Source organism: Molothrus aeneus, chromosome 1 (genome assembly GCF_037042795.1).
Source record: "Molothrus aeneus isolate 106 chromosome 1, BPBGC_Maene_1.0, whole genome shotgun sequence".
Taxonomy (NCBI): Eukaryota; Metazoa; Chordata; class Aves; order Passeriformes; family Icteridae; genus Molothrus; species Molothrus aeneus.
In genome coordinates, this window is record NC_089646.1 from 15374734 (window position 1) to 15398061 (window position 23328).

At 38.1% G+C, this 23328-nt stretch overlaps 1 protein-coding gene across 4 annotated transcripts in view; it reads left to right on the forward strand.

Annotated features, from left to right (window-relative positions):
- ZNF438 (zinc finger protein 438) overlaps positions 1–23328 on the forward strand; it is a 50802-nt gene that overhangs the window by 26045 nt on the left and 1429 nt on the right. For 3 of the 4 annotated variants that reach the window (XM_066551820.1, XM_066551829.1, XM_066551838.1), the window contains 2 exons: positions 5778–5834; positions 20121–21963. In XM_066551820.1, coding sequence (XP_066407917.1) covers positions 5807–5834; positions 20121–21963 — 1871 coding nt within the window. In that variant the 5' untranslated portion in view covers positions 5778–5806. The remainder of the gene's footprint in view (positions 1–5777; positions 5835–20120; positions 21964–23328) is intronic. The other variant, XM_066551846.1, reaches the window with a different exon arrangement.

Consider the following 23328-nt stretch of genomic DNA (forward strand, 5'->3'; position numbering starts at 1 on the left):
GTGGAACAGCCTCATTTCTTGCAGTGTATGTGCTAGTCTTTATTCATGCAAGTGAAAAACCTCCAAGCTGATTTCAAAAGACTTATCTCCTCAAGAAAAGCAATCATTTTTCATTTGCCTGCTATTTTAAGCCGAATGTTGATGTTGCCCTATGTTGTTTCATAAATAAGCTTTTATTCTCAGCAACATGTTACTGAAAGTGGCATAGAACCTGTCGTGTAGGCACAGTTCCACTCTGACAGATGGGCAGAGTGTAGGCTTGCCAGCCAACCATTCCCCACATCACCCAGCAGAGTATGAAGGGAAGCATTTTTGTCCAGGATTGCCACTGTGGCATTCAGTGCATGTAAGGCTTGAAGTTCAGGAAATGCGCTCGGGCTGGTCCATCTCACAGGATGACCAAAAGTTTAAAAATAGCCTGGGTTTTAGGTTCTGCTGGGTTTGTACTGTTCTCTTTCTTTTTGTGGTTCTGCTGAAGTCATCTAATGGGCTCAGCCAAAAGAATTCTGCCATGGACACACATTTCTCCGTGATGAATTATCTAAGTATGGAAACATAAGCAGTGAGCAATTTCACACGCTGTTGTTTGTGACTACATGCATATCTCTTTGGGTATAGAATAGGAAGACTAGGATCTGAAACAGGATTAACTCCTGCTGTAAAAATATGAAAAATAGAAAACATGGAGTAAATCAGACATTTGAGACTGAAGATGCGAATAGCGAAATGCAGAATATTTTGCAGGTTTTCAGAAATGCAAATCAGCTGTTGCTTGGTTATTGGGGTTTAGAATTTTGGAGGGGTTTTTATTTTTTTAAACAAATTGGCTTAATGCCTTGTGCTTGATTTTTATAAAGTAGCCAAGCACTGCAGGCTTTTGGCAAATACACTTGCTTGAACAAATGCTTTTGTGTGTTACGCTAGTCAGTCATTGTGTCTGTCATTTTTATCTTTCTCTCTGTTTTTTCATAGCTTCAATGTTTTAATCTTTTATTTCAAGGCTAACTTGGCCTTTATATAACAAAGATTTTTGCCAACTTTGCTGGAAGCTGTGCTGATTCAATACTTTCAGGCTTTTTGGGGAACTTGGTTTCAGTTGAAAAGTTTCTAAATTATGGGAAATACTGTTTGCATGTCACTCATTTACAAGATGGCATGGTATGTGAAAGAACAGGTGTGAAAAATGAAGTGAATAAAATTGCTTTTGAAATACAAATGGGCATTTCATGGGCTTCTGTCAGGACAATGTCTTTTCTAAACTGTAATAAGTATTTAATATTTCTTTTTAGCTGGATGCTTTCCTTCTGAAATTAAATTACATAATATTTCTTCACATGCTTAGTTTAAATTAAAATTCATAATTAAGCCTAATTTGAAGTTACAAGATTTGATTTAATGCTTTCTTCTAGTGCCTGTACTAATGTACACTGTATTAGAAGGTACAGTCGTCATTGAGACGCTTTGTTCTTTTAACAAAAGGTACCAAAAATAAATTTGGTTCGGGTCATAGTGGTCTAGTTTAATACTGTTATGATAATAAGTCCTATAATTACTTTCAGGTAGTTCTTCCTTCCCAGAGGATGAGGTTTTTAGTTTTGATGTCTGCTTAAAGCATGAGGATGACAGTAAAATTAATGTCATAACCTTTACAGCCTATTTATCGCTTCTCTGTAATATCCTGAAGGATTTTGTGTAACATCTAAGATAAATGTCTTAGTATGGACAAGCATTGAATTAGGTTAATTGGGTTCAACTGATATTCATATTCGGTGTGTCTATCAGGACACCTGTTTCCTATAAAAGACCTGTGGGTATCTTCCTGTGAAAATTGCTTTGAAATTATTACATGTATATGCTCTGCTTCCTTTGGTTGTTAAAGACTGAGTTACAGTATGGGATTTTTTTTCCAGTTTGCTTGCTATTTTTACCTCTTAGGAATAATGAAGTTTATTCTTTCATTCTCTGGTAACATGAGGAATAGTACAGGCATGATAGAGCTTATTTTATGGCATTAAGAGAGAACTTACTTTCTAATTCTGTCCAGCTTCAACTCCACTTCACTTGAAATTCTTATAATAGATTTCTTTTCATCTCTGAGTAGTCAGCAGCAGATTTCCAGAAAACTAATTTGAGTTCTGGAACACTGAGACTTGAATGATTTTATTTAGGGCCTTATGGTAGAGTTATAAACTGAGCAAAACAAATTTTAAGATTATATAGAATTTTAAAAATCTTTATCATTTTGATAAGCTCTCAGGTGGAGAAGAATTTATGATATTGGCAGATAGAAATTCATGTATTTGGAAAGAGCCAGTATTGGATTCAAATATAACCAGAGAAGAGTGAAAAACATTTGCCTCTTCAGTACTCAATGAAAGCATCGGGATATACTGAATTACTAGTTGCTGACCAGCCTAAATCTTTTTCTGGATATAAGAATGTAAAAGAGGTGCAAAATTTAATTAATAATTTTAGTTCTAAGCATAGCTTTTTTTGAACATCAGCATGGTTTGTTTTTTTTTTTTTTTTAATGGGAAGTAGTCATACCAAACCAGATTTATAGTGAAATGGGAAAAAAACTTCCAAACCTGCTCAGGGCAGGCATAAGTACTTTTGTGGTTATAATTTTCAAATTCTAAAAGTTTGAATCAATGTACTATACAGAACTTTTTAGTTAGCCTGCATTTTCTGTTTAGGACATGCATAAAATGTGTGTAGACAATAAATATCTGTTAAACATGTTAGAGCCTAGCAGAAAAGTGTCAAAAACTGTCAGAGAAAGGATCAAAAAGACAGAATCACAATTGATGTATTTGAAAACAGTGTAAAACACAGATGGGACCAATGCACAATGTTTATGGTTTGCTTTGTAAACTATATGTAGTCAAAGAAAACATGCTTTAACACATAATACATATAAGGATGGATAGAAAAAAATGAAGGGATTAGAATTTGTCCTGATTTCAGAATCTTGAGCTCTTCAGTTTTTCCAAAAAGGGAGGTTACTTGATTAAATATCTCCAAAAATAAAGTGTAGTGAAAGGTTCTTTCATATGACAACAATAATAAAAATACTATTCATGAATTGCTAAAAGAAATTATCAATGTTAATTGGCGAAATTGTACTCTTTTAAAATTATTATGATTATTATTAAGAGCAGGTGATCAATGTCTGTCAAATTAGCACTGATTTTCTAGGTTAATACCATTACCTTGCTGCAGTTAGAGTTTGATTCAAATCAGAGATGCCTCTGGAAAATGTTTGGATTTATATGATCAAATTTTGTGTTGTAGTGTTAGGGTTTGTGAATGTGTCTGGGAGGAACATTGGAAAAATGTCTGGAGCTTCTATTTCCACATAGTATTCTAAGAATTGTTGATCTGTATCCTGACGTCTGGTTTGTTGTAATTCTAAAAGTAGATAGTAACTATAGATGAGGCACCCTCTTAACATTATTTAATGCTCCCATACACAGGGAAAACCACGGAAACCTAAAAAAAAAAAAGTGACTTTGAAATAATAATTTTGAGAAGCTTTATTTGAATATAATTTCTCAAATTGTTTTTACAAGAATATGTGTTGCTTTAAATGTTTCAGTGTGTATTGGAGTCCTGTAAATACTGAGGGGGGAGAAAAACTTCAGACTTTGTTTCTCTGCAAAGCTGTTATTGATCAATATGGCGTTAAAGAAGGATGTCCTACAATGTGGGTGACAGAAGTTGGAAACCCACACTGATTTCTGGACATATCTCGCCATTCCAGAATTACATCAATGTGGCCAATGTGTTCCATTCTTGGATGTGCAGAGGGAGCTGTCTGTATGTTCCCACAACATCAAACTGCATTTAGATGAGCCAGTGTGTGTTTGAGTGCTGGGCCTGACAGCTCATGGCTTGGCTGCTCAAGTACCACGGACAGAGGCTCTTTGAGGCAGTTGGGGATCTGCTGATGGGCATCAGGAAGCCACTGCCAGGAGGTGCTGGTTGATGTACCAGCATGCATGTTACCATGGCTCAGAACAGAAGGTACAGCTACCAGAGAGCTTCACCTTTTTGCTGTGTGAGAGGTCTCCTCACAGCAGCCATGCTTGGTGTTCTTCTGTGCTTTATGTTGAGCTTTCGGAAAGTGGAATTGGTTTTCCTTTTACTTTACTGCTACCTACAGAACCATTGTCTTCCAGAACCTCACCATTGCTTTTTGAGAGTCAATTGCATGACAGTAAAGAAACATGTTCAAGGCTCATTTTGTTTGGTATTTGCATCACTATTTGTCCTATGCATTCTGTATTTAAGCAAAACTAATCTTTGATACTTCATGTGCTCAGAAGATGTGTCTTGAGTACATGTCTGGCGTGTTCTTTATGTAAGGTTCTCCTGGCTGTTAAATTGGTCAGGAAAATCAGCAATCTCCACATCTGTGCAGCTGGCTTTGTTTGTGGAAATGTTGTAGATGTTCATTAGTATGAAAGCCAAGATCTGAGTAAACCCCCAAGAAGTTTTAGTTCCATCTGTGTCGGTCAATGGACTTTTCTGTTACCTTCCCAAAGCCTCTGGCTGCATCAGAACAAGAGCTTCATACCCTTTGTGATGCCTAACATGTTACTGGTGTTCATTTGAACCAAACTATGATGCAGCCATTCCAAAAGCTACGCCATTTTATGAAAAATAAATCTAAGTGGATAACAACAGTTTTATGTTGTCATTGTGTTATCCTGTGTCTTTCCTCCCTGGCTGTTGAATCCCACTTCAGCAGAGCTTGAACAGCACACTCAGCTGCACTGGAAAGAAGTAGCCAACTCTTCATTTACTGGGTGGCCATTTGATGTAAAGCCATTTTTTCAAATGCAGTGCATCACATCTTGTAATTACCAACAGCACAGCACATTCAGGACAGGTGGCAGTGTAATGTTTGGTTCACAAGAGCAAGGTAGTATCTTCATTGTAGCATCCATGAAGGATTCTGCTGGTCAGACAGTTATGTGGGATCCATGCAGTCACATAGGATGACAATGATTTGTGTTGGGAGGGACCTTAAAGGCCCCACTGAGTCCCAACAGCCCTGCCTGGGCAGGTAACCTGCTAGATCACATTGTTCAAAGCTGCATCCAGCTTGGCCTTGGGGAGGCATTCATGGCTTCTCTAGGAAAACTGTTCCAGTGCCTCACCACCCTTACAGTAAAGAATTTCTTCCTAGTATCTAATCTAAACCTATTCTCTTTCAGTTTAACACCAATACCCCCTGTCCTATCTGCAGATACACTTGTAAAAAGTCCACTCCAGCTTTTCTGCTGGCTGCCTTTAGGTCCTGGATGGTGCTATAAGGTCTCCTAGGAGCCTTCCATTCTTCAGGCTGATCAGCCCCAGTTCTGTCTTCATAGAGAGGTGCTTTAGCCCTGTGATCAACACTGGGGCTCTCCTCTGGATCCTCCCCGACAGGTCCACATGTTTGAAGGGAAATGATTGCTTTACCCTGTATTGTCTGTGATTCTTCAGAATGTATTGCCACGTTGGGATTCATGACTGTGCTCTTTCCTGGCTTTAAGAAGGTTGTTCAATCACAAGAAGCCTAAGTTAGTAGTGTTGAAATATGGAGAGCACATATAGGGGTCCAGAGAAACCCTTGGTTTAAATCTCTGGTGGTGTTTTCTTGAGAGCTATGGGCATATTGGGATCCATTCTGAAATACAAGTCTGGAAACTATTGCCATTGTCCTGTTCATTTTTTTGTTAGTTTGTAAGAAATTATCAGAGCTTCTAAGTATCTGTATTTCTTTCTAGGAACATTGTCGTAACTGTTAAAGGGCATAATGCAGAATCCGTTAACAGTTTCTGCAGGTATAGTATGCTTTCTATACTTTATTTAGAAATTAGATGCTTGTGGTTCACAATGTGGAAGAAATATCATCATTATTAACCACTGTATTACTTGTGTCTAGTATTCTGCTGTGGTATGATTTGAAAAAAAAAAGCCATTACTGCAGCATTTATCACTTTAAACAATTACAATAGCTAAAATTGTATTCTTCTTTAGGGCATTGCTAATTACTGTTAACACCTGAAGTGCATAAATCTACTTCTTCTTTGATTCAGCAGAATTAAGTATTCAGGTTTTATTAATTTTTTTTAATCTTCATATATTTGAAAATCCCTGCTATATTTGATCTTCATATTAAATGGGGTTAAATCTATCTGCAAATTATGCTACACAGTTAGCAGAAACAGGAAGAAGCATTAACTTGGATTTTTTTTAAATGCCTTTTCTTCAGCATTCCCATCCTTACAAATTTTTTTGTGTGTTTAGTTCTTTCTTCTATGTGGTTTCTTCAAAAGTTGTCTTTCATATGATTTAGTTTTCACTAGGGTTGATGTCTTGATTTTTTCCCTCTGTTATTAGTAAGGGTATTTATGTATTCTCAAGCCTCTAAATGTGTAGCTGTAACTTCAGTTTCCTTTCTCTTTTGATCTGTGTCTCAATGCTAATGTTTAAGTATGATTTTTAACATGAATGTCATTTTTAATGATACTTAAATGTGAGTGAATGTTTGATGGGTATGACATCAGCTCTAATGGACCTTTCAGAACCATTGCTGGTTGTCAGTTAAGTTTCCATTGTTAGTACTTATGTTAATTAGGAATAGCACTATCTATTACTTTATTTGAAGCCTTGAGCTTTTACTGTCATGTAAGTTTATACTTTACCTGTTTTGTGAAGACTGAGTATTTTTATGATGCTGTAATAATTCTGAGAAGCTGTTGCAGAAGCATGTCATTCTGATTGATCTTAGTTGATGAGTTCTGTGTCTCTTGGGACTGTTCTTTCAAGGAAGACAGTACTTCCTGTTGGGTAAAGCTGCCCACCCCAGAGTGTGCTCTACATTCCCATGCTTGTGACTGAAGTACTCAATTCTAATACTTAAAAGCATTAATTCAATTTTTTCTTTAAGTAACAGGAATTTGCCCCTGGTTATAGTCTTACATTAAAGCCATTTTTGAATAGTAATAGGAGAATAGAGACTGTGAAGCTGTATGTAAACTTCAGATTGATTAAGCATTTGCTTTGAAAATTTTTTGAAGGCTTTTTCTTTTTCCTCCTAAATCAAAATCCATTCCAGTCAGTATCCTGGTACTGACTTGTACCCAGAGGGAATGGTAAAGATCACTTGGAAGTGAGCTTCCATGTTAGAAGTCACAGAATAACAATAAGCTGAGTTGGAAGGGTCTCACAAGGATCACAAAGTCCAGCTCCTGGCCTTGCACAGCACCACCCCCAAGAGTCCCATCATGTGTATGAGAGCAATGCACAAACACTTTTTGCATTCCATTGGGCTTGGTGTTGTGACCACTGCTCTGGGGAGCCTTATATTCTTATTATATTGTGGCACCCAGACCTGCCCCCAGCACTCGAGGTGAGGCCGCCCCAGTGCAGAGCAGAGCAGGACAATCCCTCCCTTGCCCTGCTGGCCATGCTGTGCCTGATGCCCCCCAGGACAGGGTTGGCCCTCCTGGCTGCCAGGGCACTGCTGGCTCAGGTTCACCTTGCCATGGACCAGGACCCCCAGGTCCCTTTCCACGGCACTGCTCTCCAGGCTCCCATTGCCCAGTCTCTACATCCAGGGTTGCCCCATCCCAGGAACAGAATCCAGCACTTTGCCTGTTGACCTTCATGTGGCTGGTGGTTACCCAGACCTCTAATCTGTCAAGATTTCTCTGCTGGGCCTCCCTAGATCATGACCAGGAGCGATATCAGTGTAAAATGATGATACTCTACAAATACATTAGTCTCTGTATATTTTTTACTCTGATACTTTTTTGTCTTTTTATCAAGCTCCACTTGTTTCTTAAATGTAGCACTTTGAAAACATGCAGGGTATTAGTAATTTGTGATGATTTATGTACAGCTCTTATGTTGGTAAATTTCTTACAAATAAAACTTTTGGAAATAGATTAGATTGGAAATAGAACCTGTCCATCAGTTACATTCAATGTGGCATATTTGTCAGTGTTTCTGTACTTTGGGTATGCGTATTATTTTTCAGTTAAGTATGGAAGTAATGATTAGTGCAAGTTCCTTGAGTGACAGCTAAACACTTCACTGCTGCCATTTGTCATGTAATAGCAGGTGTTCTGTAATTTAATCCGTACTCCTTCAAGACATCTGTATTTTTCTCAGTTTTAAAATATTTTATAAGAAGCGTGACTATCTTTTAAGTAGCAAGCAATTGTAACACCATGTTCAATTAGTGCACTTTCCTGAACAATAAATATCGAACTTGTCAAATTTTTTTTCTTCCTCAGGATTATGAAATTATCATTTCCTTCATATGACAACATATGACATGACAACAAACACTGAAGCATTATATTTGACTATTCACACTCATGTTAAATATTTACCATTGAGCAAGTGTTGGTATTTTTTATAATGCGCCACCATGGCATACAATACCACTGTGACTTAGTGAACTGAAATACCCTTGGCATCGTCAGATTTATAAAATATTTTTGTTAAATGACTCAAACATGAAAGAATTGTGTATCTTAGACAAATATTTTGCAAAATATAAGGCTGTCCTGGTTTATTTATCTAATAGGTTTTGTCTTTTTAAAATATCCATTAAAAAAGAGTATCACATGCTAAAATAATAGTTTTTTCCTTCAAGTATGTTTATTTTAACTTTTTTAGAATCATAGGTCAAGTGTGGTTCTGCACATTTTGTATCCATGTTAGTATGGTTGTTCAGTGCTGGGAGATCTCAAACTTCCATTAGCCTTGTAAATGTGTTTCTTAGCATCAGCTCTCACTTTGCTGGAACCCCTGCTGCCTTTGTATCATTAACATAAATGCAGGTGCAAATAGCATTTATATACTTTGATAGAAAGCAGTTGGAGACGTTTCACTGTGGGACACGACACTTTCAGATTGTGTACATCTGTTCAAATAATGTATCCAAGCCAGTGACATGAATGCAAGGATAAAAACATCTGCCCCTGAGACCATTTGCCATACAGCAGATGCTTGCATCTTTATTTATGCAGATGGTTTGTGTGATGAGCTGAGCAATGATGAAAGCGAGAAAGTTTGACAAAGATTTCAGGGTATTCCTTGGGATGGGAAAATCTGTTGGTAGCAGTGCTTTGTTTTCATATGTGTAATGAAAGAAGAACATCTAGTGTAAATAGTGGTGGTTCTAGTAACATGGACGTGCCATTTCAGCCATTGACCAGATTAACACAAGGTTAGTAAAGGATTTTTTTTTTAACCTCAGGCACAATAATTGTACTGCAGTTATAGAAGATGCTAATTGAAGTTATTACTTTCAAATGGGAAGGTTCAACTGCTTAGCTTTAGGCTGCTCTCAAGTTATACAAAACAATGAATTGACTGAAGAGTTTGCAGAGGTGGAATGTTTTGAAAAACCAAGCTAACTCATCATGAAGTTGTTCGGAGGTTGGGTGCGGTTCTGTACCTGATTCTGTGTCTCGGGGGATTTTTCAGGACAAGCTGTATTTAACATTACAAGATTATTGGGCAAATTATTAGGCCTGTGTGTTGTTGGAAACTGCCAGTGGGGCAGTGGCCCACTGTGAGCCGCGGTCTGAGCCAGGCTGGCAGCGGCAGGACGGGCACCGTCTCCCTCTGCTGGCTCCGCTCCGGGCTCCTCGTGCGCCGACACCGACACCGACACGGCCACGGCAGCACCGGGCCGGGCTGCGGCACACGGCCGGCTAAGGGCTTCATCCTCTCCTTTCCATCCTCCCACTGCCAGGCCTTCTCAACATTATCACCTGTCAGCAGTGTGTGTATTCCACCCTTCCTTTACAGCACATCCAGCCCCTTCTCTGGAGAGCCAGCTCTGCCTTTAAACAGCATGGTGGCTGGCACGGGCGAGCTAGCAATGTCAATAAGCATTGCAAATTATTGTAATTATGCACTGGGGGAGGAAAACCAGTCAGATACTGTAATTTAAATTGTTTTCTGCTGCATCCTACTGCCAGTAAGGTCTAGCTGTGTTCAAGTTCAGCAGCAAGTGATAATTTTTTATATTACGAAGACTTATATTTGCCTAGCTAGGACCATAGTATTTCAGAAGATGTTTTAGTTTTCTTGTGCTATGCAGAGTCATGTCTGTCTTTGAAAAAATACACATACCTATTTGAAGCACTGTGGAGATCCTTTAATTTAGTTTTAATCTTCAGTGGAATTAACTACAGGTAGCAATGTTATGTGTATCTCAGCCAGAGCTGGAGAGTTTTTCTGAAGGAATCTGGCTCCTGAAGAAAGAAAAGGGGGCACAATTAGAGCAAACAAAAACCTTAGATAGGGATTTCCCATTCAAAACTTAGACCACTTAGGTAATTTTCAGTGAAATTATCAATTTTAAGAAATCCCCCAGAAGATACTCTCTGGCTATTCTTGGAGTTTAACAGTTTTTCCTTTCCTTGGAGATTGATAAATTTGTGTATAATTTATAACAGAGGACTCAGAATAGTCCAAGGCAAGACTGGCAGTCTTTTGATCCTCTGTTCATGAGGGAATGTTTTTGACGTTTGTACTACAGAAGTCACCATGCAGATGTTTTTAATGCCTCAAGTAAAATATGGTTGCTATATTGAGGCAAAGTGGCAAATTAATTGTTTTCTCTTGCATATAGTCTTTCTTTAGAAGAAAGTGCACTGATTCTCACAAAAAAGAAAAAGTACTCTTTAACAGGAATAAAACTTTTGCTTTTTTCTTGTGTTCTCTTTTCTTTGCACTTCAGTATTTAAAAAGATTAAATTTTGGGAGTAAGAGGCCTAATTCCCTTCCTGAAGTAAGACATACATGTTTTCTGTCCCAAAGAGTGTTGTTGAACTCTCAGTAAGATGTATGTTATCTTTTTTTGGAAGAAGAGCAAAAATCTAATCAGAAACTATTTTATGATTTTATACATTAAATGGTTCTACTTGACCTTTTCATGCTGCATAGTTCTTGAAGAATTTTTCCTTGATTTTTGTAGCAGTTTTGGTAGTTACTGTTTCTGGTATTTAAGAGAAAATAAGTCCATTAATTACTACTTATATTAGGCATATTGAAATTTTGTCCATGTTGATTTGATCTTGTTAGACCCTTTAAAAATAACTTTACATTGACTTTACAGGGGATGAATTATTATTTAGGTCCATATCTTTCCTGAAGCTCACTAAAAGAAATTTCCACTGACAATTCTCTCAGGAATTTTGAAAAATCCAATTACAGGTGTTTATCCCCACTTTCTAAAATACCTAATTTATATTTGCAATGCTGTTGGGGGGTTATGAATTACTGGTTTACGACCAATGCTTCCATCACCTCCTTTAACTATTTTCTGAACAATTAGTTCCCCCAAGTGGCTGCATCACTGCAGCCTTGCTTTGCAAATCTTCAGGGATGGTGTCCTCTATGGAACAGAATGACTGGGCAAAACTAACAAAGATAAGCTCTGGACTTGCAGTGGTTATAGCAAAATAATTTCCATTCCACTCAATTGCATCCTGTCAGATCACCAGGGCTTCTAGATGATGCCCACTTTGAGGCTGACATGGTTGGTTGCTGAAACTAGCAGAGGCATAAAGAAGCTGAAATACGGTCTTTGATGATGTATCTAACAGTGGCTCTCAAAAAGAAGTTCTGTGCTTAAATAGGAATTAAATTCAATCATTTATTTGTGTGGTTGCATAGGCCAGGCACCATTTTGAGCCCTTAGTTCTTATACTGCCATAGTGTAAAAAGTCTGTGTAGTTTCTTCAGCTGTAAAGGTGGAAAAGGTTACTAGTAATTACAGATACTTTATATCTAGCTTTCTTTATGCCAGTTTTCATTTCTTGATATGAAAATATTTTGATCTGCTTAAGACCTATTAATTTTGTTGACCTTAATATGAAATGAGTAGCTTATAACTTGAAAGGCTGTGCCTTCAAAAAAATGGAAAGCTTTTAAAGTTCACAAACACTGCTTGAGAGATGCTAAAAAAGCATTTAGATCTGCTAGTAAATGTATTTTAAAATCACTGCAAAAATGTCTAAAAATCTTCTATGTATATGTATTCTGACTCTTAGGAAAGACTTTGAAGACTTTCTTCCTTTATACAGTAGCACAAAAAAGGCTATTTATAATAGGAGGCTGTGTTAAGCCATGCATTGCCCACATTATATATAGGAAGCTGCTTTTGAATAGTGATTTACTATAGTGATTTACCCAAAGTAATTTACCTATAGTGATTTTTGAATAGTGTGGCTAATACATTTCAGGTCTCAACTCAAAAGATTGCCTCAAAGCTGTTGGCCACTTGTGGTTCCCTGCAGAAATAGTATTTCATACATATTTTAAAAGTTATTTGTGGTGGGACAGTACAGAGATCCATGAAATCTAAATCTATGAGAAATCAAAAATTATATCTTAATTATTCCTGTTGCTAATGCTGCTAATATAGTGACTAAATATCTCACAATGTGTTAACTTGTATTTAACAAGTCTGCTTTAGTATGGGTACTTTTTATGTTATACTTTTCTCTGGGGGCGGAGATACTGGAGCCAAGATGCTGGTGAGAGTGATGGGCAGGTAAAAAATTTCTTCCTTGGATCTAGTCTGAATCGACTTTGTTTTAGTTTAAAACCATTATGCCTTGTCTTGTTTCTGCAAGCACTATAAAAAAGTGTCACTTTCTTTCTTTTCAGCCCCTTTCAGGTATTGTAAGGCCCCAATTAGGTCTTCTTGGAGCCTTCCCCAGACTAAATAACCCCATCTCTCTCTCAGCCTTTCCTCATACAAGAGGTGTTCTATCCTTCTCATCATTTTTGTGGCCCTACTCTACTTGCTGCAGCAGGTCCATGTCTTTCCTGTGCTGAGGACCACAAGGCTGTTGCAGTGCTCCAGGTGGATCTCACCAGGTCAGAGCAGAGGGGCAGAATCCCCTCCCTCCCCTGCTGCCCATGGTGCTCTGGATGCAGCCCAGGGCACTGGGCTTTGGTTTCTGGGCTGGGAGTGCACGTTTGCAGCTCACAGTCAGCTTTTCATCCACCCCCAAGTTCTTGGCAGAGCTGCTCTGAATCACTTTGGCCCTGCCTGTATTGATACCAGGGACTGTCCTGAGCCACGTGCAGGAACTCATGAGCTTCTCATGGGGCCACTTCTTGATCTTGTCCAGGTGCCTCGGGCATCCCATCCTCCAGGTGTGCCAGCTGCACCTCTCAGCTTGGTTTTGCCTGCAGACTTGCTGAGTGTGCACTGAATCCCATTGTCTGTGTCACTGATATGGAACAGCACTGGACCCAGTATGGACCCAAGGGACACCACGTGTCATCCATCTCCATAAGGGCATTGAGCTGTTCTCCATGAGCATCAGCCAGTTCCTTATCCATCCAATAGTCCAGCTATCAACAGAGTCTATACCTCTCCAATTTAGAGAAAGGCCTCTCCTATGTACACTTTCAAGCAACAGAGGAAATCAATTCTGGGAGCTGAGAAAGTAGTGTAATCTAATTTTTTTTTCTTAAGTTATATTAGATCTGTATAAACTTTGGCATATATGGTTAATAGTGCAGAAAGGATGTTTCAGGCAAAAACAAAAGAGTGAATTAGAGAGGAAACTGGAGAACTTCTTAAATGCAAACTATATACCCATGATCTTGGATTACTGTACGACTTACCTCTGCAAGGTGACACTTTGTGCTAAAAATAGTGGTAGCTTATCCCCATGCTGAAAAACGCCACTAGAAATTTTAACGTTGAATATCCTCTTCAATGGAGTCCAATTAATGTAAAAAAAAAAAGTGAACCTTTGTTATTTCAATGTGCTCTTCTGCTAAGGAGAGTCTTTTGGAGACCATTTAAGGAATCCAGAAAGCATCCCACTGCTCACAGAATTTCTTGAAATGCCCTATAATCCTAATCCCTTAAAATAATAAACTTGCACAGTCTGTAAAGAGGACTTTTCTAAATTATAAAATGCTTACTGCTCAACTAGCAAATCACATTATGCTTAAATCAGATTTAATTATATATAGCTTTAAAGATACAGCTTAAAGCTTCTAGAATTTTAACAAATTATTTTGTTCCTCCTTTGGAATACCAGAATAAGTTTTCTAAGTGTATTTGCACATTCTGTATCTTAGTGTTTATGTGAATGATCTACAAAGCTTTTCCAATCTTGCATTAAAATACTTTGTTGTATTGTTTATTTTTCTATGCCAGTTTAAATTAAACAAAAACACTCTTATGTAAACACAGTTATAATACTCTTTAAAAAATCAAGTACTGAAAAGTTAAGAAATGTGAGATTCCTCTTTTGGCCTAAATGCTTCTCCTTTCCACCTCATGTGTAATGTTGGTTACCTGTCTTAAGTCTGCATTTAATTCCCATATCCCACCCTGACTCTTTGGCCTTTCAAGTCTCATTTCTAGTCTTGTCCTTTTTCTGCTTGCCCTGTATATTCTCCTGTTTCTCTTCCACACTGACAGCTCTGCAGTTCAGAGATAAGGAGAGGCCATTTCCTTTTCCCAGCTTGGGTGCTTGGACCTAAAGCCATAGTTCAGGGAAAATACGGCCCAGGCTGAAGCAGGAGCACATTCAATAGAATGTAATCCTTGGAAAAGTTAGCTGCTTGAAGTATCTACTGAACACATGCCCAGAGTCTACAGCTTTGCCTAATTTGGGTAGCTTTTCACAGATCAAAGAGACATTGATGTGTCACATATGAAAATCTTCACCTGATGCACAGATGTGTCACTAGATTATTTTTTTTCTTTCTTTTTAATTTTTTTTTTTAATGCAGACATACTGAGAATGGCTGGTATTTTCTGCTGAAATTAATTTTAGAAAATTTTCTGATGCAAATACCCAGAACATTCTACCCAGGTAGTTATTACTAGCAAAGGTAGAAACAACTACAAATTAATTGCTGTAATGTATAGACCTGGAAACTCATGGTTTGTAGGCTTTATTACTGATCTTACTTTGTACAGGTGTTTGGGAAGACTGGTTTTGAATAAAGTCCAAATTCTGTTTTCTGTAAAATCTGCAGTTTATTTGTATGGAATTGTGGAAAGTGTAAATGAGCATAGAATTTAGCCTCTGTGTTAAAGCTACTCAGTAAAGCTACTGGATCTTCATTTTTTTAAGCATTTTGTTTTGCTGCTGTTGACTGTCTGCCATGACACTGAAGCTAAACCATCCCATCTGTTTGCCACATTAACCAGCTTTACTCAGTTATTAAGCTATCACCTTGCATTTGGCATGTAACATATTAGATTTTAAAGTGTATTTTGAGGAGAGAAAAATGGCAAAGAGCAAAAAGCCATAGTTTTCTTAATGCATTAACGCTAAGTTAATGTTTTATTAACATTTTATATTGTCTTTTCTGGATTTTGTTGGTTTTGGGGGTTTGGTTGTTTTGGGTTTTTTGTCCTGGGATCTATTTATAACTGAAGCACTTTTGCAGGTGGTGTTTTTTTGCATGCTAATCCTGCAGAGAAACATTGTGTCCAACAAAGTATGCTGGGTCAGCAAAAGCAAGAAACTTGTGCTGGAAAGACAGTATCCACAGGTATTTAGTGTGTATGGAGATTTGGCAAAATGAATGATTAACTATCATTGGCAGAAAAAGATCTAATGTTGTGTGTTAGACAGTTGTGCATTTTTTTCTTTCCCACAGAAAAGATACTCTTCCTTTCAAAGTCAGCAAAAGACTCAGCAGCATTAATATTCATTGAATACTCATTAATCTTCATCAGTATTCTGCCTTGTCCTTCAAAACAAGATTATTCTTTTTTTAGTTTTATTTTCTCTCATATGTCAATTCATACATAAATGAAGTACATACGTGCACAGCTGAGGTGGACCTACAAGGATCATTTAAAAAATGAACACTATTACTCACTGGTTTCTGTGGTGGCTATTTGGTGGTTATTTTCAAAATTGAAGCGATAGTACTGAAAATTAAATTTCTTCTGATACATTCTATGGCATCTGAGTTCAGCAATGTTGTGTGCTTTACATAGGAACAGACTAAAGGCAGTTCACAAAATAAGGCAGACTAGGCTGAGGTAGACCAGACTTGGATGATTTGGGAAGACAGGGGAACCATGAAGAAGCAGCAACCCATGGAAACTCCATTTCCTCCAGAGGAGTCTTCCCAGCATGGACCTGTCAGAGAATTTAATGCATCATTGATTTTTGTGTTGGTGTGTCACTGTCCACTTCTACACAATTTTAAGGTTATTTAGAAGGGATGAAAGCTTATGACATCCTGCAAGTATCTGAGGGATTTGATACTTGCAGGTCCTAGCATGGTAACCATTAATTTTTTAACAGAGACTTTTAAAGTAAATAGGTTGAACTGCATTTGGTTTAGCCTTGTGTGTAATTATGTAAAAGTGTCTACCTGTTGCCCCACCTTCACACTCATCTGAAAGACTGAGGACACAGCAGTTAAAAATGAGCTTCACATCCTTCAGATACTAAATCTAATGCTTTCATTTATTTCCTTTGTTATTAATGAAAATTTTAAAGAAAGTATAAAGATTGTTGCCTTCCAGGGAAGGATTTGCAGATTTTCTAGTGTAAAGAATGTTGTCTAAAATGAAGGACCATCCTCATAAATGCCATTGCAGAGCCTCCCTTAACTGAAACTTCCCCTTCTTAGGTGAAAGACTTCATGGGATTGCATAGGCACAAAGGCTTTTCCTCAGCTCACAGATGACAAGTCAAAATGAGTCCTTTGAGTCAGAGACAGAAATAATTTGGAAGAAATGGAAAGCTCCTGAGAGATGCATATGAGGTTTCCAAGCTGCCTTTGCACAAGCCAGCCAGCCAGAGCATATTCAAGTCCTTCAGTGTGGTGAAGACATGAATTGCCATAGCTCTTGCTGTGTGCAAAGGGAGTTGTGTGCAAAGGAAACTTTTCACCAACCATAAACTGAAAACAGAATTTTAGTCACTGATGATACTTGCATGCTCTGGGTGGGGTCAGTAGGACCTCCAGTCTGTGAATTGACTGGCTGCTTTCTCCTGATCCAGGATGCTAAGTCATCTTGCACCAGTTCTTCCAATTAGCTTTCCCAGTCTGCAGGCAAAATGTTATCAGAGCCTGGAGCATCATCAGGCAGCTAGTCTGATCAGCTAGCCCTGCTCTATATTTAGTCACTGGCTAAGCAGCTTAACTACAGTAGCTGTGTTGGAGGGGAGGGAAATGCAGAGCTGAGTATTCCTTTGCTTACCAGAAGCACTGCAATGAATATTTGTGCACTAAAATGTCTAATGTAAACTTGTGAAAGAGGAGGGGAAAAAAAAAAAATGTACTGAAGGTTGGTACCAAACACAGTTTGCCTGGAAAACTTATGATAAAATTACACTAGTTGGAAAAAGTGTTTGTATAAAAATCCCTTCTCAAGCAGTTTTATCCATTCTTAGTATTGTGTTACCTGTGTAAGAAGGGTATTGATCTAAACAGACCTTGTTTCAAAGAGAATCTTGTGTTTGATATCGGTGAAGGTCTTGGCTTTTAGAGCAACACTCTCCTGTGGAATGCTGAGAAAATAAGTGGAGATACTTTCTTTATAGAAAAGTGATTTTACTGCTTAATTCTGCATTAGGCAAGTCAATGCATTTGAGAAACATATGGTTCTTTTTAAAGTTAATGCCATACATTATTTCTACACATATTTCCTCCTAACTTCAAATTAACCTTGCTTTTATGGCTGCCATTTGTAGAGATGACATGTCCACAGCAAACCTTCCACCTTTTCCTGTTACCATTGCTTGAGGAGTGGGTGCCTTGTAACTTGAAGTAGCAGGGGTAGTAATCTGCTGAAACTCCAGCATTCCTAAAAGGTTTATGCAAAACAATGAATGAAATTTTGAAATAAAAAAGGAGAGGAAAAAGAGAAATGAAAGAGAATTGAAACAGCTTCATGTTGAATATTGTGGCAAGCTGAATAGCTGCTGATTTGGAGAAAGTCTTTATTGTCACAAGCATAATCTGGATAAATAAGAACTGATTCTGTCCCCTAAAAGGAAAGTACTCTTATTCTGTTGTCTGCTGTATTTAAGCTATATGGTTTGACCTGTAACTATCATTAAAGATCAGGGCTAGTTTGGTTAGTGATTACAATACTTCACATAATTTTATTTTTCTTCTCACAGGTACTTAAATTGTTTACTCAAAAGCAGCAGGAAGATACCTTGTAGGAAACAAATCATCATCTGACTAGCAGAAATCTTAGTAGCTGAAAATGTAAAGATTTCTATATATTTAGTGACTAGATTTTAAAAAAAATAAAAATTGAGACTAAAAACGCTGTAGGGAAATAATTTTAAACATATCATGTCTCTCCTTTTTTTAGGTTGCACAAACCTGGATTTAGCCCTGTGTGCAGGGATCTCTATTTATGTAGGACTTCCCGGTGTACAGTAACCCAGTCTGCACAGAATGTCTAGAAATTCAAAAGGTCTCTACAGCCATTGAGCAGAGAGAAAGTTACAGTGGTGCCCAGTAGTTTCACTTAACTGGAGTATAAAGTGCATAATGGACTTGGGGTTTGATGCAACAGAAGGCAATAAAAGGATCAAAGGCTTATGCCCTGCATAGTTATTGCTCTATGAATCTGCTGATCAAAGAGTTTTGAAAAGCATCAGATCCACTAAATATGAACAGTTCAGTTTATATGTGATTGCTCAGTGAATCCAGCATGTCCTGAAGGCAGTGGCTTTACTGCACATGTGCACACCATGAATATGCATATGTATGTGTCCAGGAGTTCTGGTCATGAAACATGATAGGTCTGTAGCTTGTGGTGTTTGTTGCAAAGTGTGTGACATCTGAGAAGAACATCCAGGATTAAGATAAATTTACTGGAGTTTGCCATGTTGGTACTAATTCACAGTTATGTTTTTAAGTCCAGAATCACCTATAAATGCATTTGTAATACAAGTCTTTAAAATGGCAAGGAATGGAAACTTTCCTATGGAATTATCGTACTACAATATTTCAAGGTTGCAGCATTTAGTTTCACGTATTCAATTCAAATGTGATTCCTCTCTCAAATGGTTTTTGCTTATGTCCAAATTGCCTTTCTGCCTGGAATCTTTGTAGCTGAATTTTCAGTGGTTGCAATTTCCATTTTTCCAGGAAACCTGTTTCAGGTTTGGATAACTGGAGGCGTCAATAATTGAATTTGAGAGTGGGTAATGAGACTGATAGATGAAATGGTATTGGTAAAATTAACTATGTATCAACTCCTTTTCTGGGGAGTCTGAAAGGTCAGCAGGTGTCTTTGCTACCTAGTGCATATTATATCATATGGATTTTGTAATTTTCCTTTTGTTTGTTTTAATTATCCTCACATTTTTTACTAAAAACATTTGTGACTTTTATGAGCACAAACAGAAACAGGAAGAAATTGTTATATAACCTTGATAAATTGCATCTTTCAAGGAAGTGTTTAAACAATTAACTGCAGTAGTTTTGTTGTGCATTAGTGCCACCTGAGTAATTTTTGTGATTGGGTATTTAACAGTAGTTAATATTCACCTATTTTTTCAAGTCCTTTTGATTTTATTATACATTATTTGCATGTTTTGTAGCAGGAATTTTTCTAAGACTTCATCAGGCAAACTTTGGTCTGTATCCTATAAAACCCACAAATTCTAAATAGTAGAGAATGTGTGAAAGATGGCATGATTCTTTTTGAGGTACATGTTCGGTGCTCAGAGAAGTTCTGTGTCATGGAGCTTAAATCCTGTCCCTGCTTTTCCAGCAGAATATTGCCAGCATGCTCTCACAGTTTTTCCAGGGCTGAAGAGGCTTATGGGTGTATTTGTTCTGAAATGTCTGTAGTTTCTAACCTAGAATGAAACATCCAATGAAGATTGGATTAAGAGAAGTTTATTTTGCAAATCTCTGTTCAAGTACATTGCTTCAGACAGTACTTTTGTCTATGAAACTTTAGCAATTCTAGATTTAATTTGGTGGTCATTTAGTGGTCAAGCTTATTTTTAGTAAGCTTGGGTGTAATAGTGTCCTTCATAAGCAGTTTTATTTTTGACAGAGTAATTTTTTAAAAATACAGTGTATCATTTTACATCTGTGTTATGTTATTCTTACAGATAAACACAAATCCCCTTCGGATATAATACAAAGTTTTCAGAAGAAAAGTCAGTTTAGGACCATTGCTCCAAAAATGGTACCAAAAATTTTAACATCTGGAGTGGTTTCTTGCCTTCAGTCATCTTTGCCTGAGCCAATGACACCAATTTCAGCTTCAGGCTCTAAGCCCCTGGTGGTGCCAGCTCAGAACTATGCTGTCATGCAGGTGGCTGCTCACAAGGGCACATTTTCCCTGTTGGCTGTGCCATGTGTTGCACCTGCCCTAACACAGCAAGTTCAGCAGTCGACTGTGGCCCCCTCTGAAAATCTAAAGCTGCCCATCCCCAGGTACCAATCTGTAAGAAATAAATTGCTGAGTGACAAAAAACCAGCGCAAATCTCTGGGTTGAGTGCACGTAACAAGATTCTTACCAAAACACTGATCTCATCACAGACTTCCCCCGTGACTGCTCTACCTGAAGACTGTCCTGAAGCTCATTGTAGTTCAGATTCAGCTGAGCAAGGGATGATAGCAGACTGTGACTTAGCTGAAATTGGAGTTGTCACATTAATGAATAAAAGCAATTGTGTGGAGTCTAGATCTCTTTTAATGAACAAAACTAAAATTGTTAGCAATAGTACTTCTGGACCATCTGTATTTGAAAACTCTCTATCCAAGCCAGCAAGTACAACTAATCCCATGAAACTAAGTCTACACTCTGTGAAGACAGCACAGGAAACCACAAGAGAGTCACTCCTGACATCTGAGAAACTAAAGGAGAAACCCACAAATTCTGCAAATCCTGTTGCTGTCTTGTCACCAGCGGTTTTTGGCAGTACAATTCAGATGACTCCAGCAGCACCAAAAGGAAAACTTCCTATTTTGCCTTACTCCAGAATGAAAAATTCAGTGTTCTGTAAATCTAAGCAGAATATTAATGTTATGGACATACCTGGTCATTCACTAAAATCTGAATGTGAAAAGATACCATCTCTGATGAAAACCAGAGCCTTTGATAAGCAATTAAGTGTATCATTTACACAAGTCCCCAAACAATCCATTGGAGAAAACACCTTCTCTCCCTCCAGCAAAGAGGATGATGTCGACAGTTGTAAAAAATTGGGCAGTGCAACCTCTAAAAGAAGAGGCAGGAAAAAAAGAGCCCCGGAAGATTTATTGGCTTTTCAGGCCAAGCGAAGGAAATGCATCATTAATAAGTTTAGAGAAGGAAGAGAGAGGGCAAAGGTTGGTAGTGAGACACCTGAAGATAATAAAGCAGGAGCAGTGAAACGGTACCGCAGTATCAGACCAAAACCCGTGGTGGTCGTGCAGGCGCTCGCGCCGCTGACTCCTGCAGCAATCGTGGAGACGCCGTCTCGTGGGCAGGACTCACTTTTAAATGGTTCACTCACCAGTAAATGTGTGAGTTCCAAGCACAGTGGTGCTCCAGCAGCTAAATCAAGTGATCTAAGCAGAAACACACACTCAGCTGTCCCTAAGGGGCTGCACAGGTGCCATGTTTGTAACCGTACATTCCGCTTCAAGCACCACCTCCAGGACCACATGAACACGCACACGAGCAGGAGGCCCTACAGCTGCAGGATCTGCAGGAAGGCATATATCCACTCTGGGAGCCTGAGCACCCATATGAAGCTTCATCACAATGAAGGCAAATCGAAAAAGCTGGTGTGCTGTGAATTCTGTGCTAAAGTGTTTGGCCATGCGAAAGTGTACTTTGGGCACCTCAGAGAAGTCCACAGGGTTGTTATCAGCACAGAGCCCCACACCAGTGAGCAGCAGGTGCAAGATACTTTAAAGAAGAGAGACAGGAATATAAAAGAGGCAGAAGAAGCTGCAGAGAGGTGAGAGTTTTCACTAATTAAATGCTAATGAAAACTGGATTTCAGGTTGTCAGTGGAAATTAATAAACCTCACCACTATGAAAATTGTTGCTTTTTTCCACCAAGTGAGATTCCTAATGGTTTAAATATTCCATTTGAATCTAGTCAATCCATTAGACAAACTAGTGTATTTTAGCTGATTTACTGACTATAAATCATTATTGACACCTGAATATCCAAAATAAATTTGCATATAATCTAGTAACACCCGATATCCTGCCATATTTGGTCAGTTGGTTTCTTGTAGCTAGTGCTCTGTCTTCTGTCCTACCCACTTTGGGGTTTTCCCTAGAAGATAAGGGAACCAATTGCAGTAAGGAAAAAACAATATTTCAGTATTAGCCTGTAGTTTGCTTTCTCTGTTAAATATCATTATCCCACTTCCTTTCTGGGAATGCTGTGAGCTAATCTGACCTGAGTTTACTGCTGCTTTTGCAATCACTCAGCCAAGTAGAAAAGTTAACATGCATTATATTAAGATGGGTAGAACATACCTTTATGTTTGTATTATGATTTTGAGGTGAAATCTCTTGATACAGTATAAATGTTGCCTTTTTTGTTTGCTCCAGTGCATTTATTTTTACTGAAGAACACTCGGGGCTTCAATGTAACTGCTCACTGCAACGCTGCAGTTCCATTCTGCTCATTTTACTTTTCATAGCTCCACTCTCTGGAGCAGCAGTCAGAAACTTCTATGGTTTGAGACTAAGAAACACCAGTCCTTTTCTGTCAGTCTTAGTAGCTGTCACACAGTGAATCATTCAGTTTATCTGTTTTGTTGGCAATCAGTCTAATATGTATAAATACAGTGTTGTGAGGTCCTAATTGTAGATGTTGTGAGAGGATGTGTTTGGAGATCTTGTTTTCATTGTGTTAACCGAGGACTGCCTGTGTATCCTTTATACTACAGAGCTGTCCTAAATCAGGGGAGGGGCTGTCCAATTGCCTATTAGGTATTTAAACTATTCCTAACCATGTTACCCACTTGTAGAAAAAAAAAAAGGCAAGAAACTTTGAAATTTCAGTTTCCATCTTGGAAAGGGAGGTGGTTTTGTCTCAAATTGACCTAGATCACTCACTGTTAACAAGTAGGTTTCCCTTACTTGTACATTGCAGGTAATAGTAATTTTCACTTTTCTAGCACAGCACTAGAAGTATTTGGATTGACCTCCCTGAATCAGAACTTTAACAAAAATTATCAGCCTTTTATTAAAGGGTTATTGAAAGGTTATTTCTACCAAAGCTAATTTTGGAGGCAATTCTTAAACTCAGAAGTGTCATTTGTTTTCAGTTTTTTACTAATCAGCCTTGCTAGTATTTATTTAT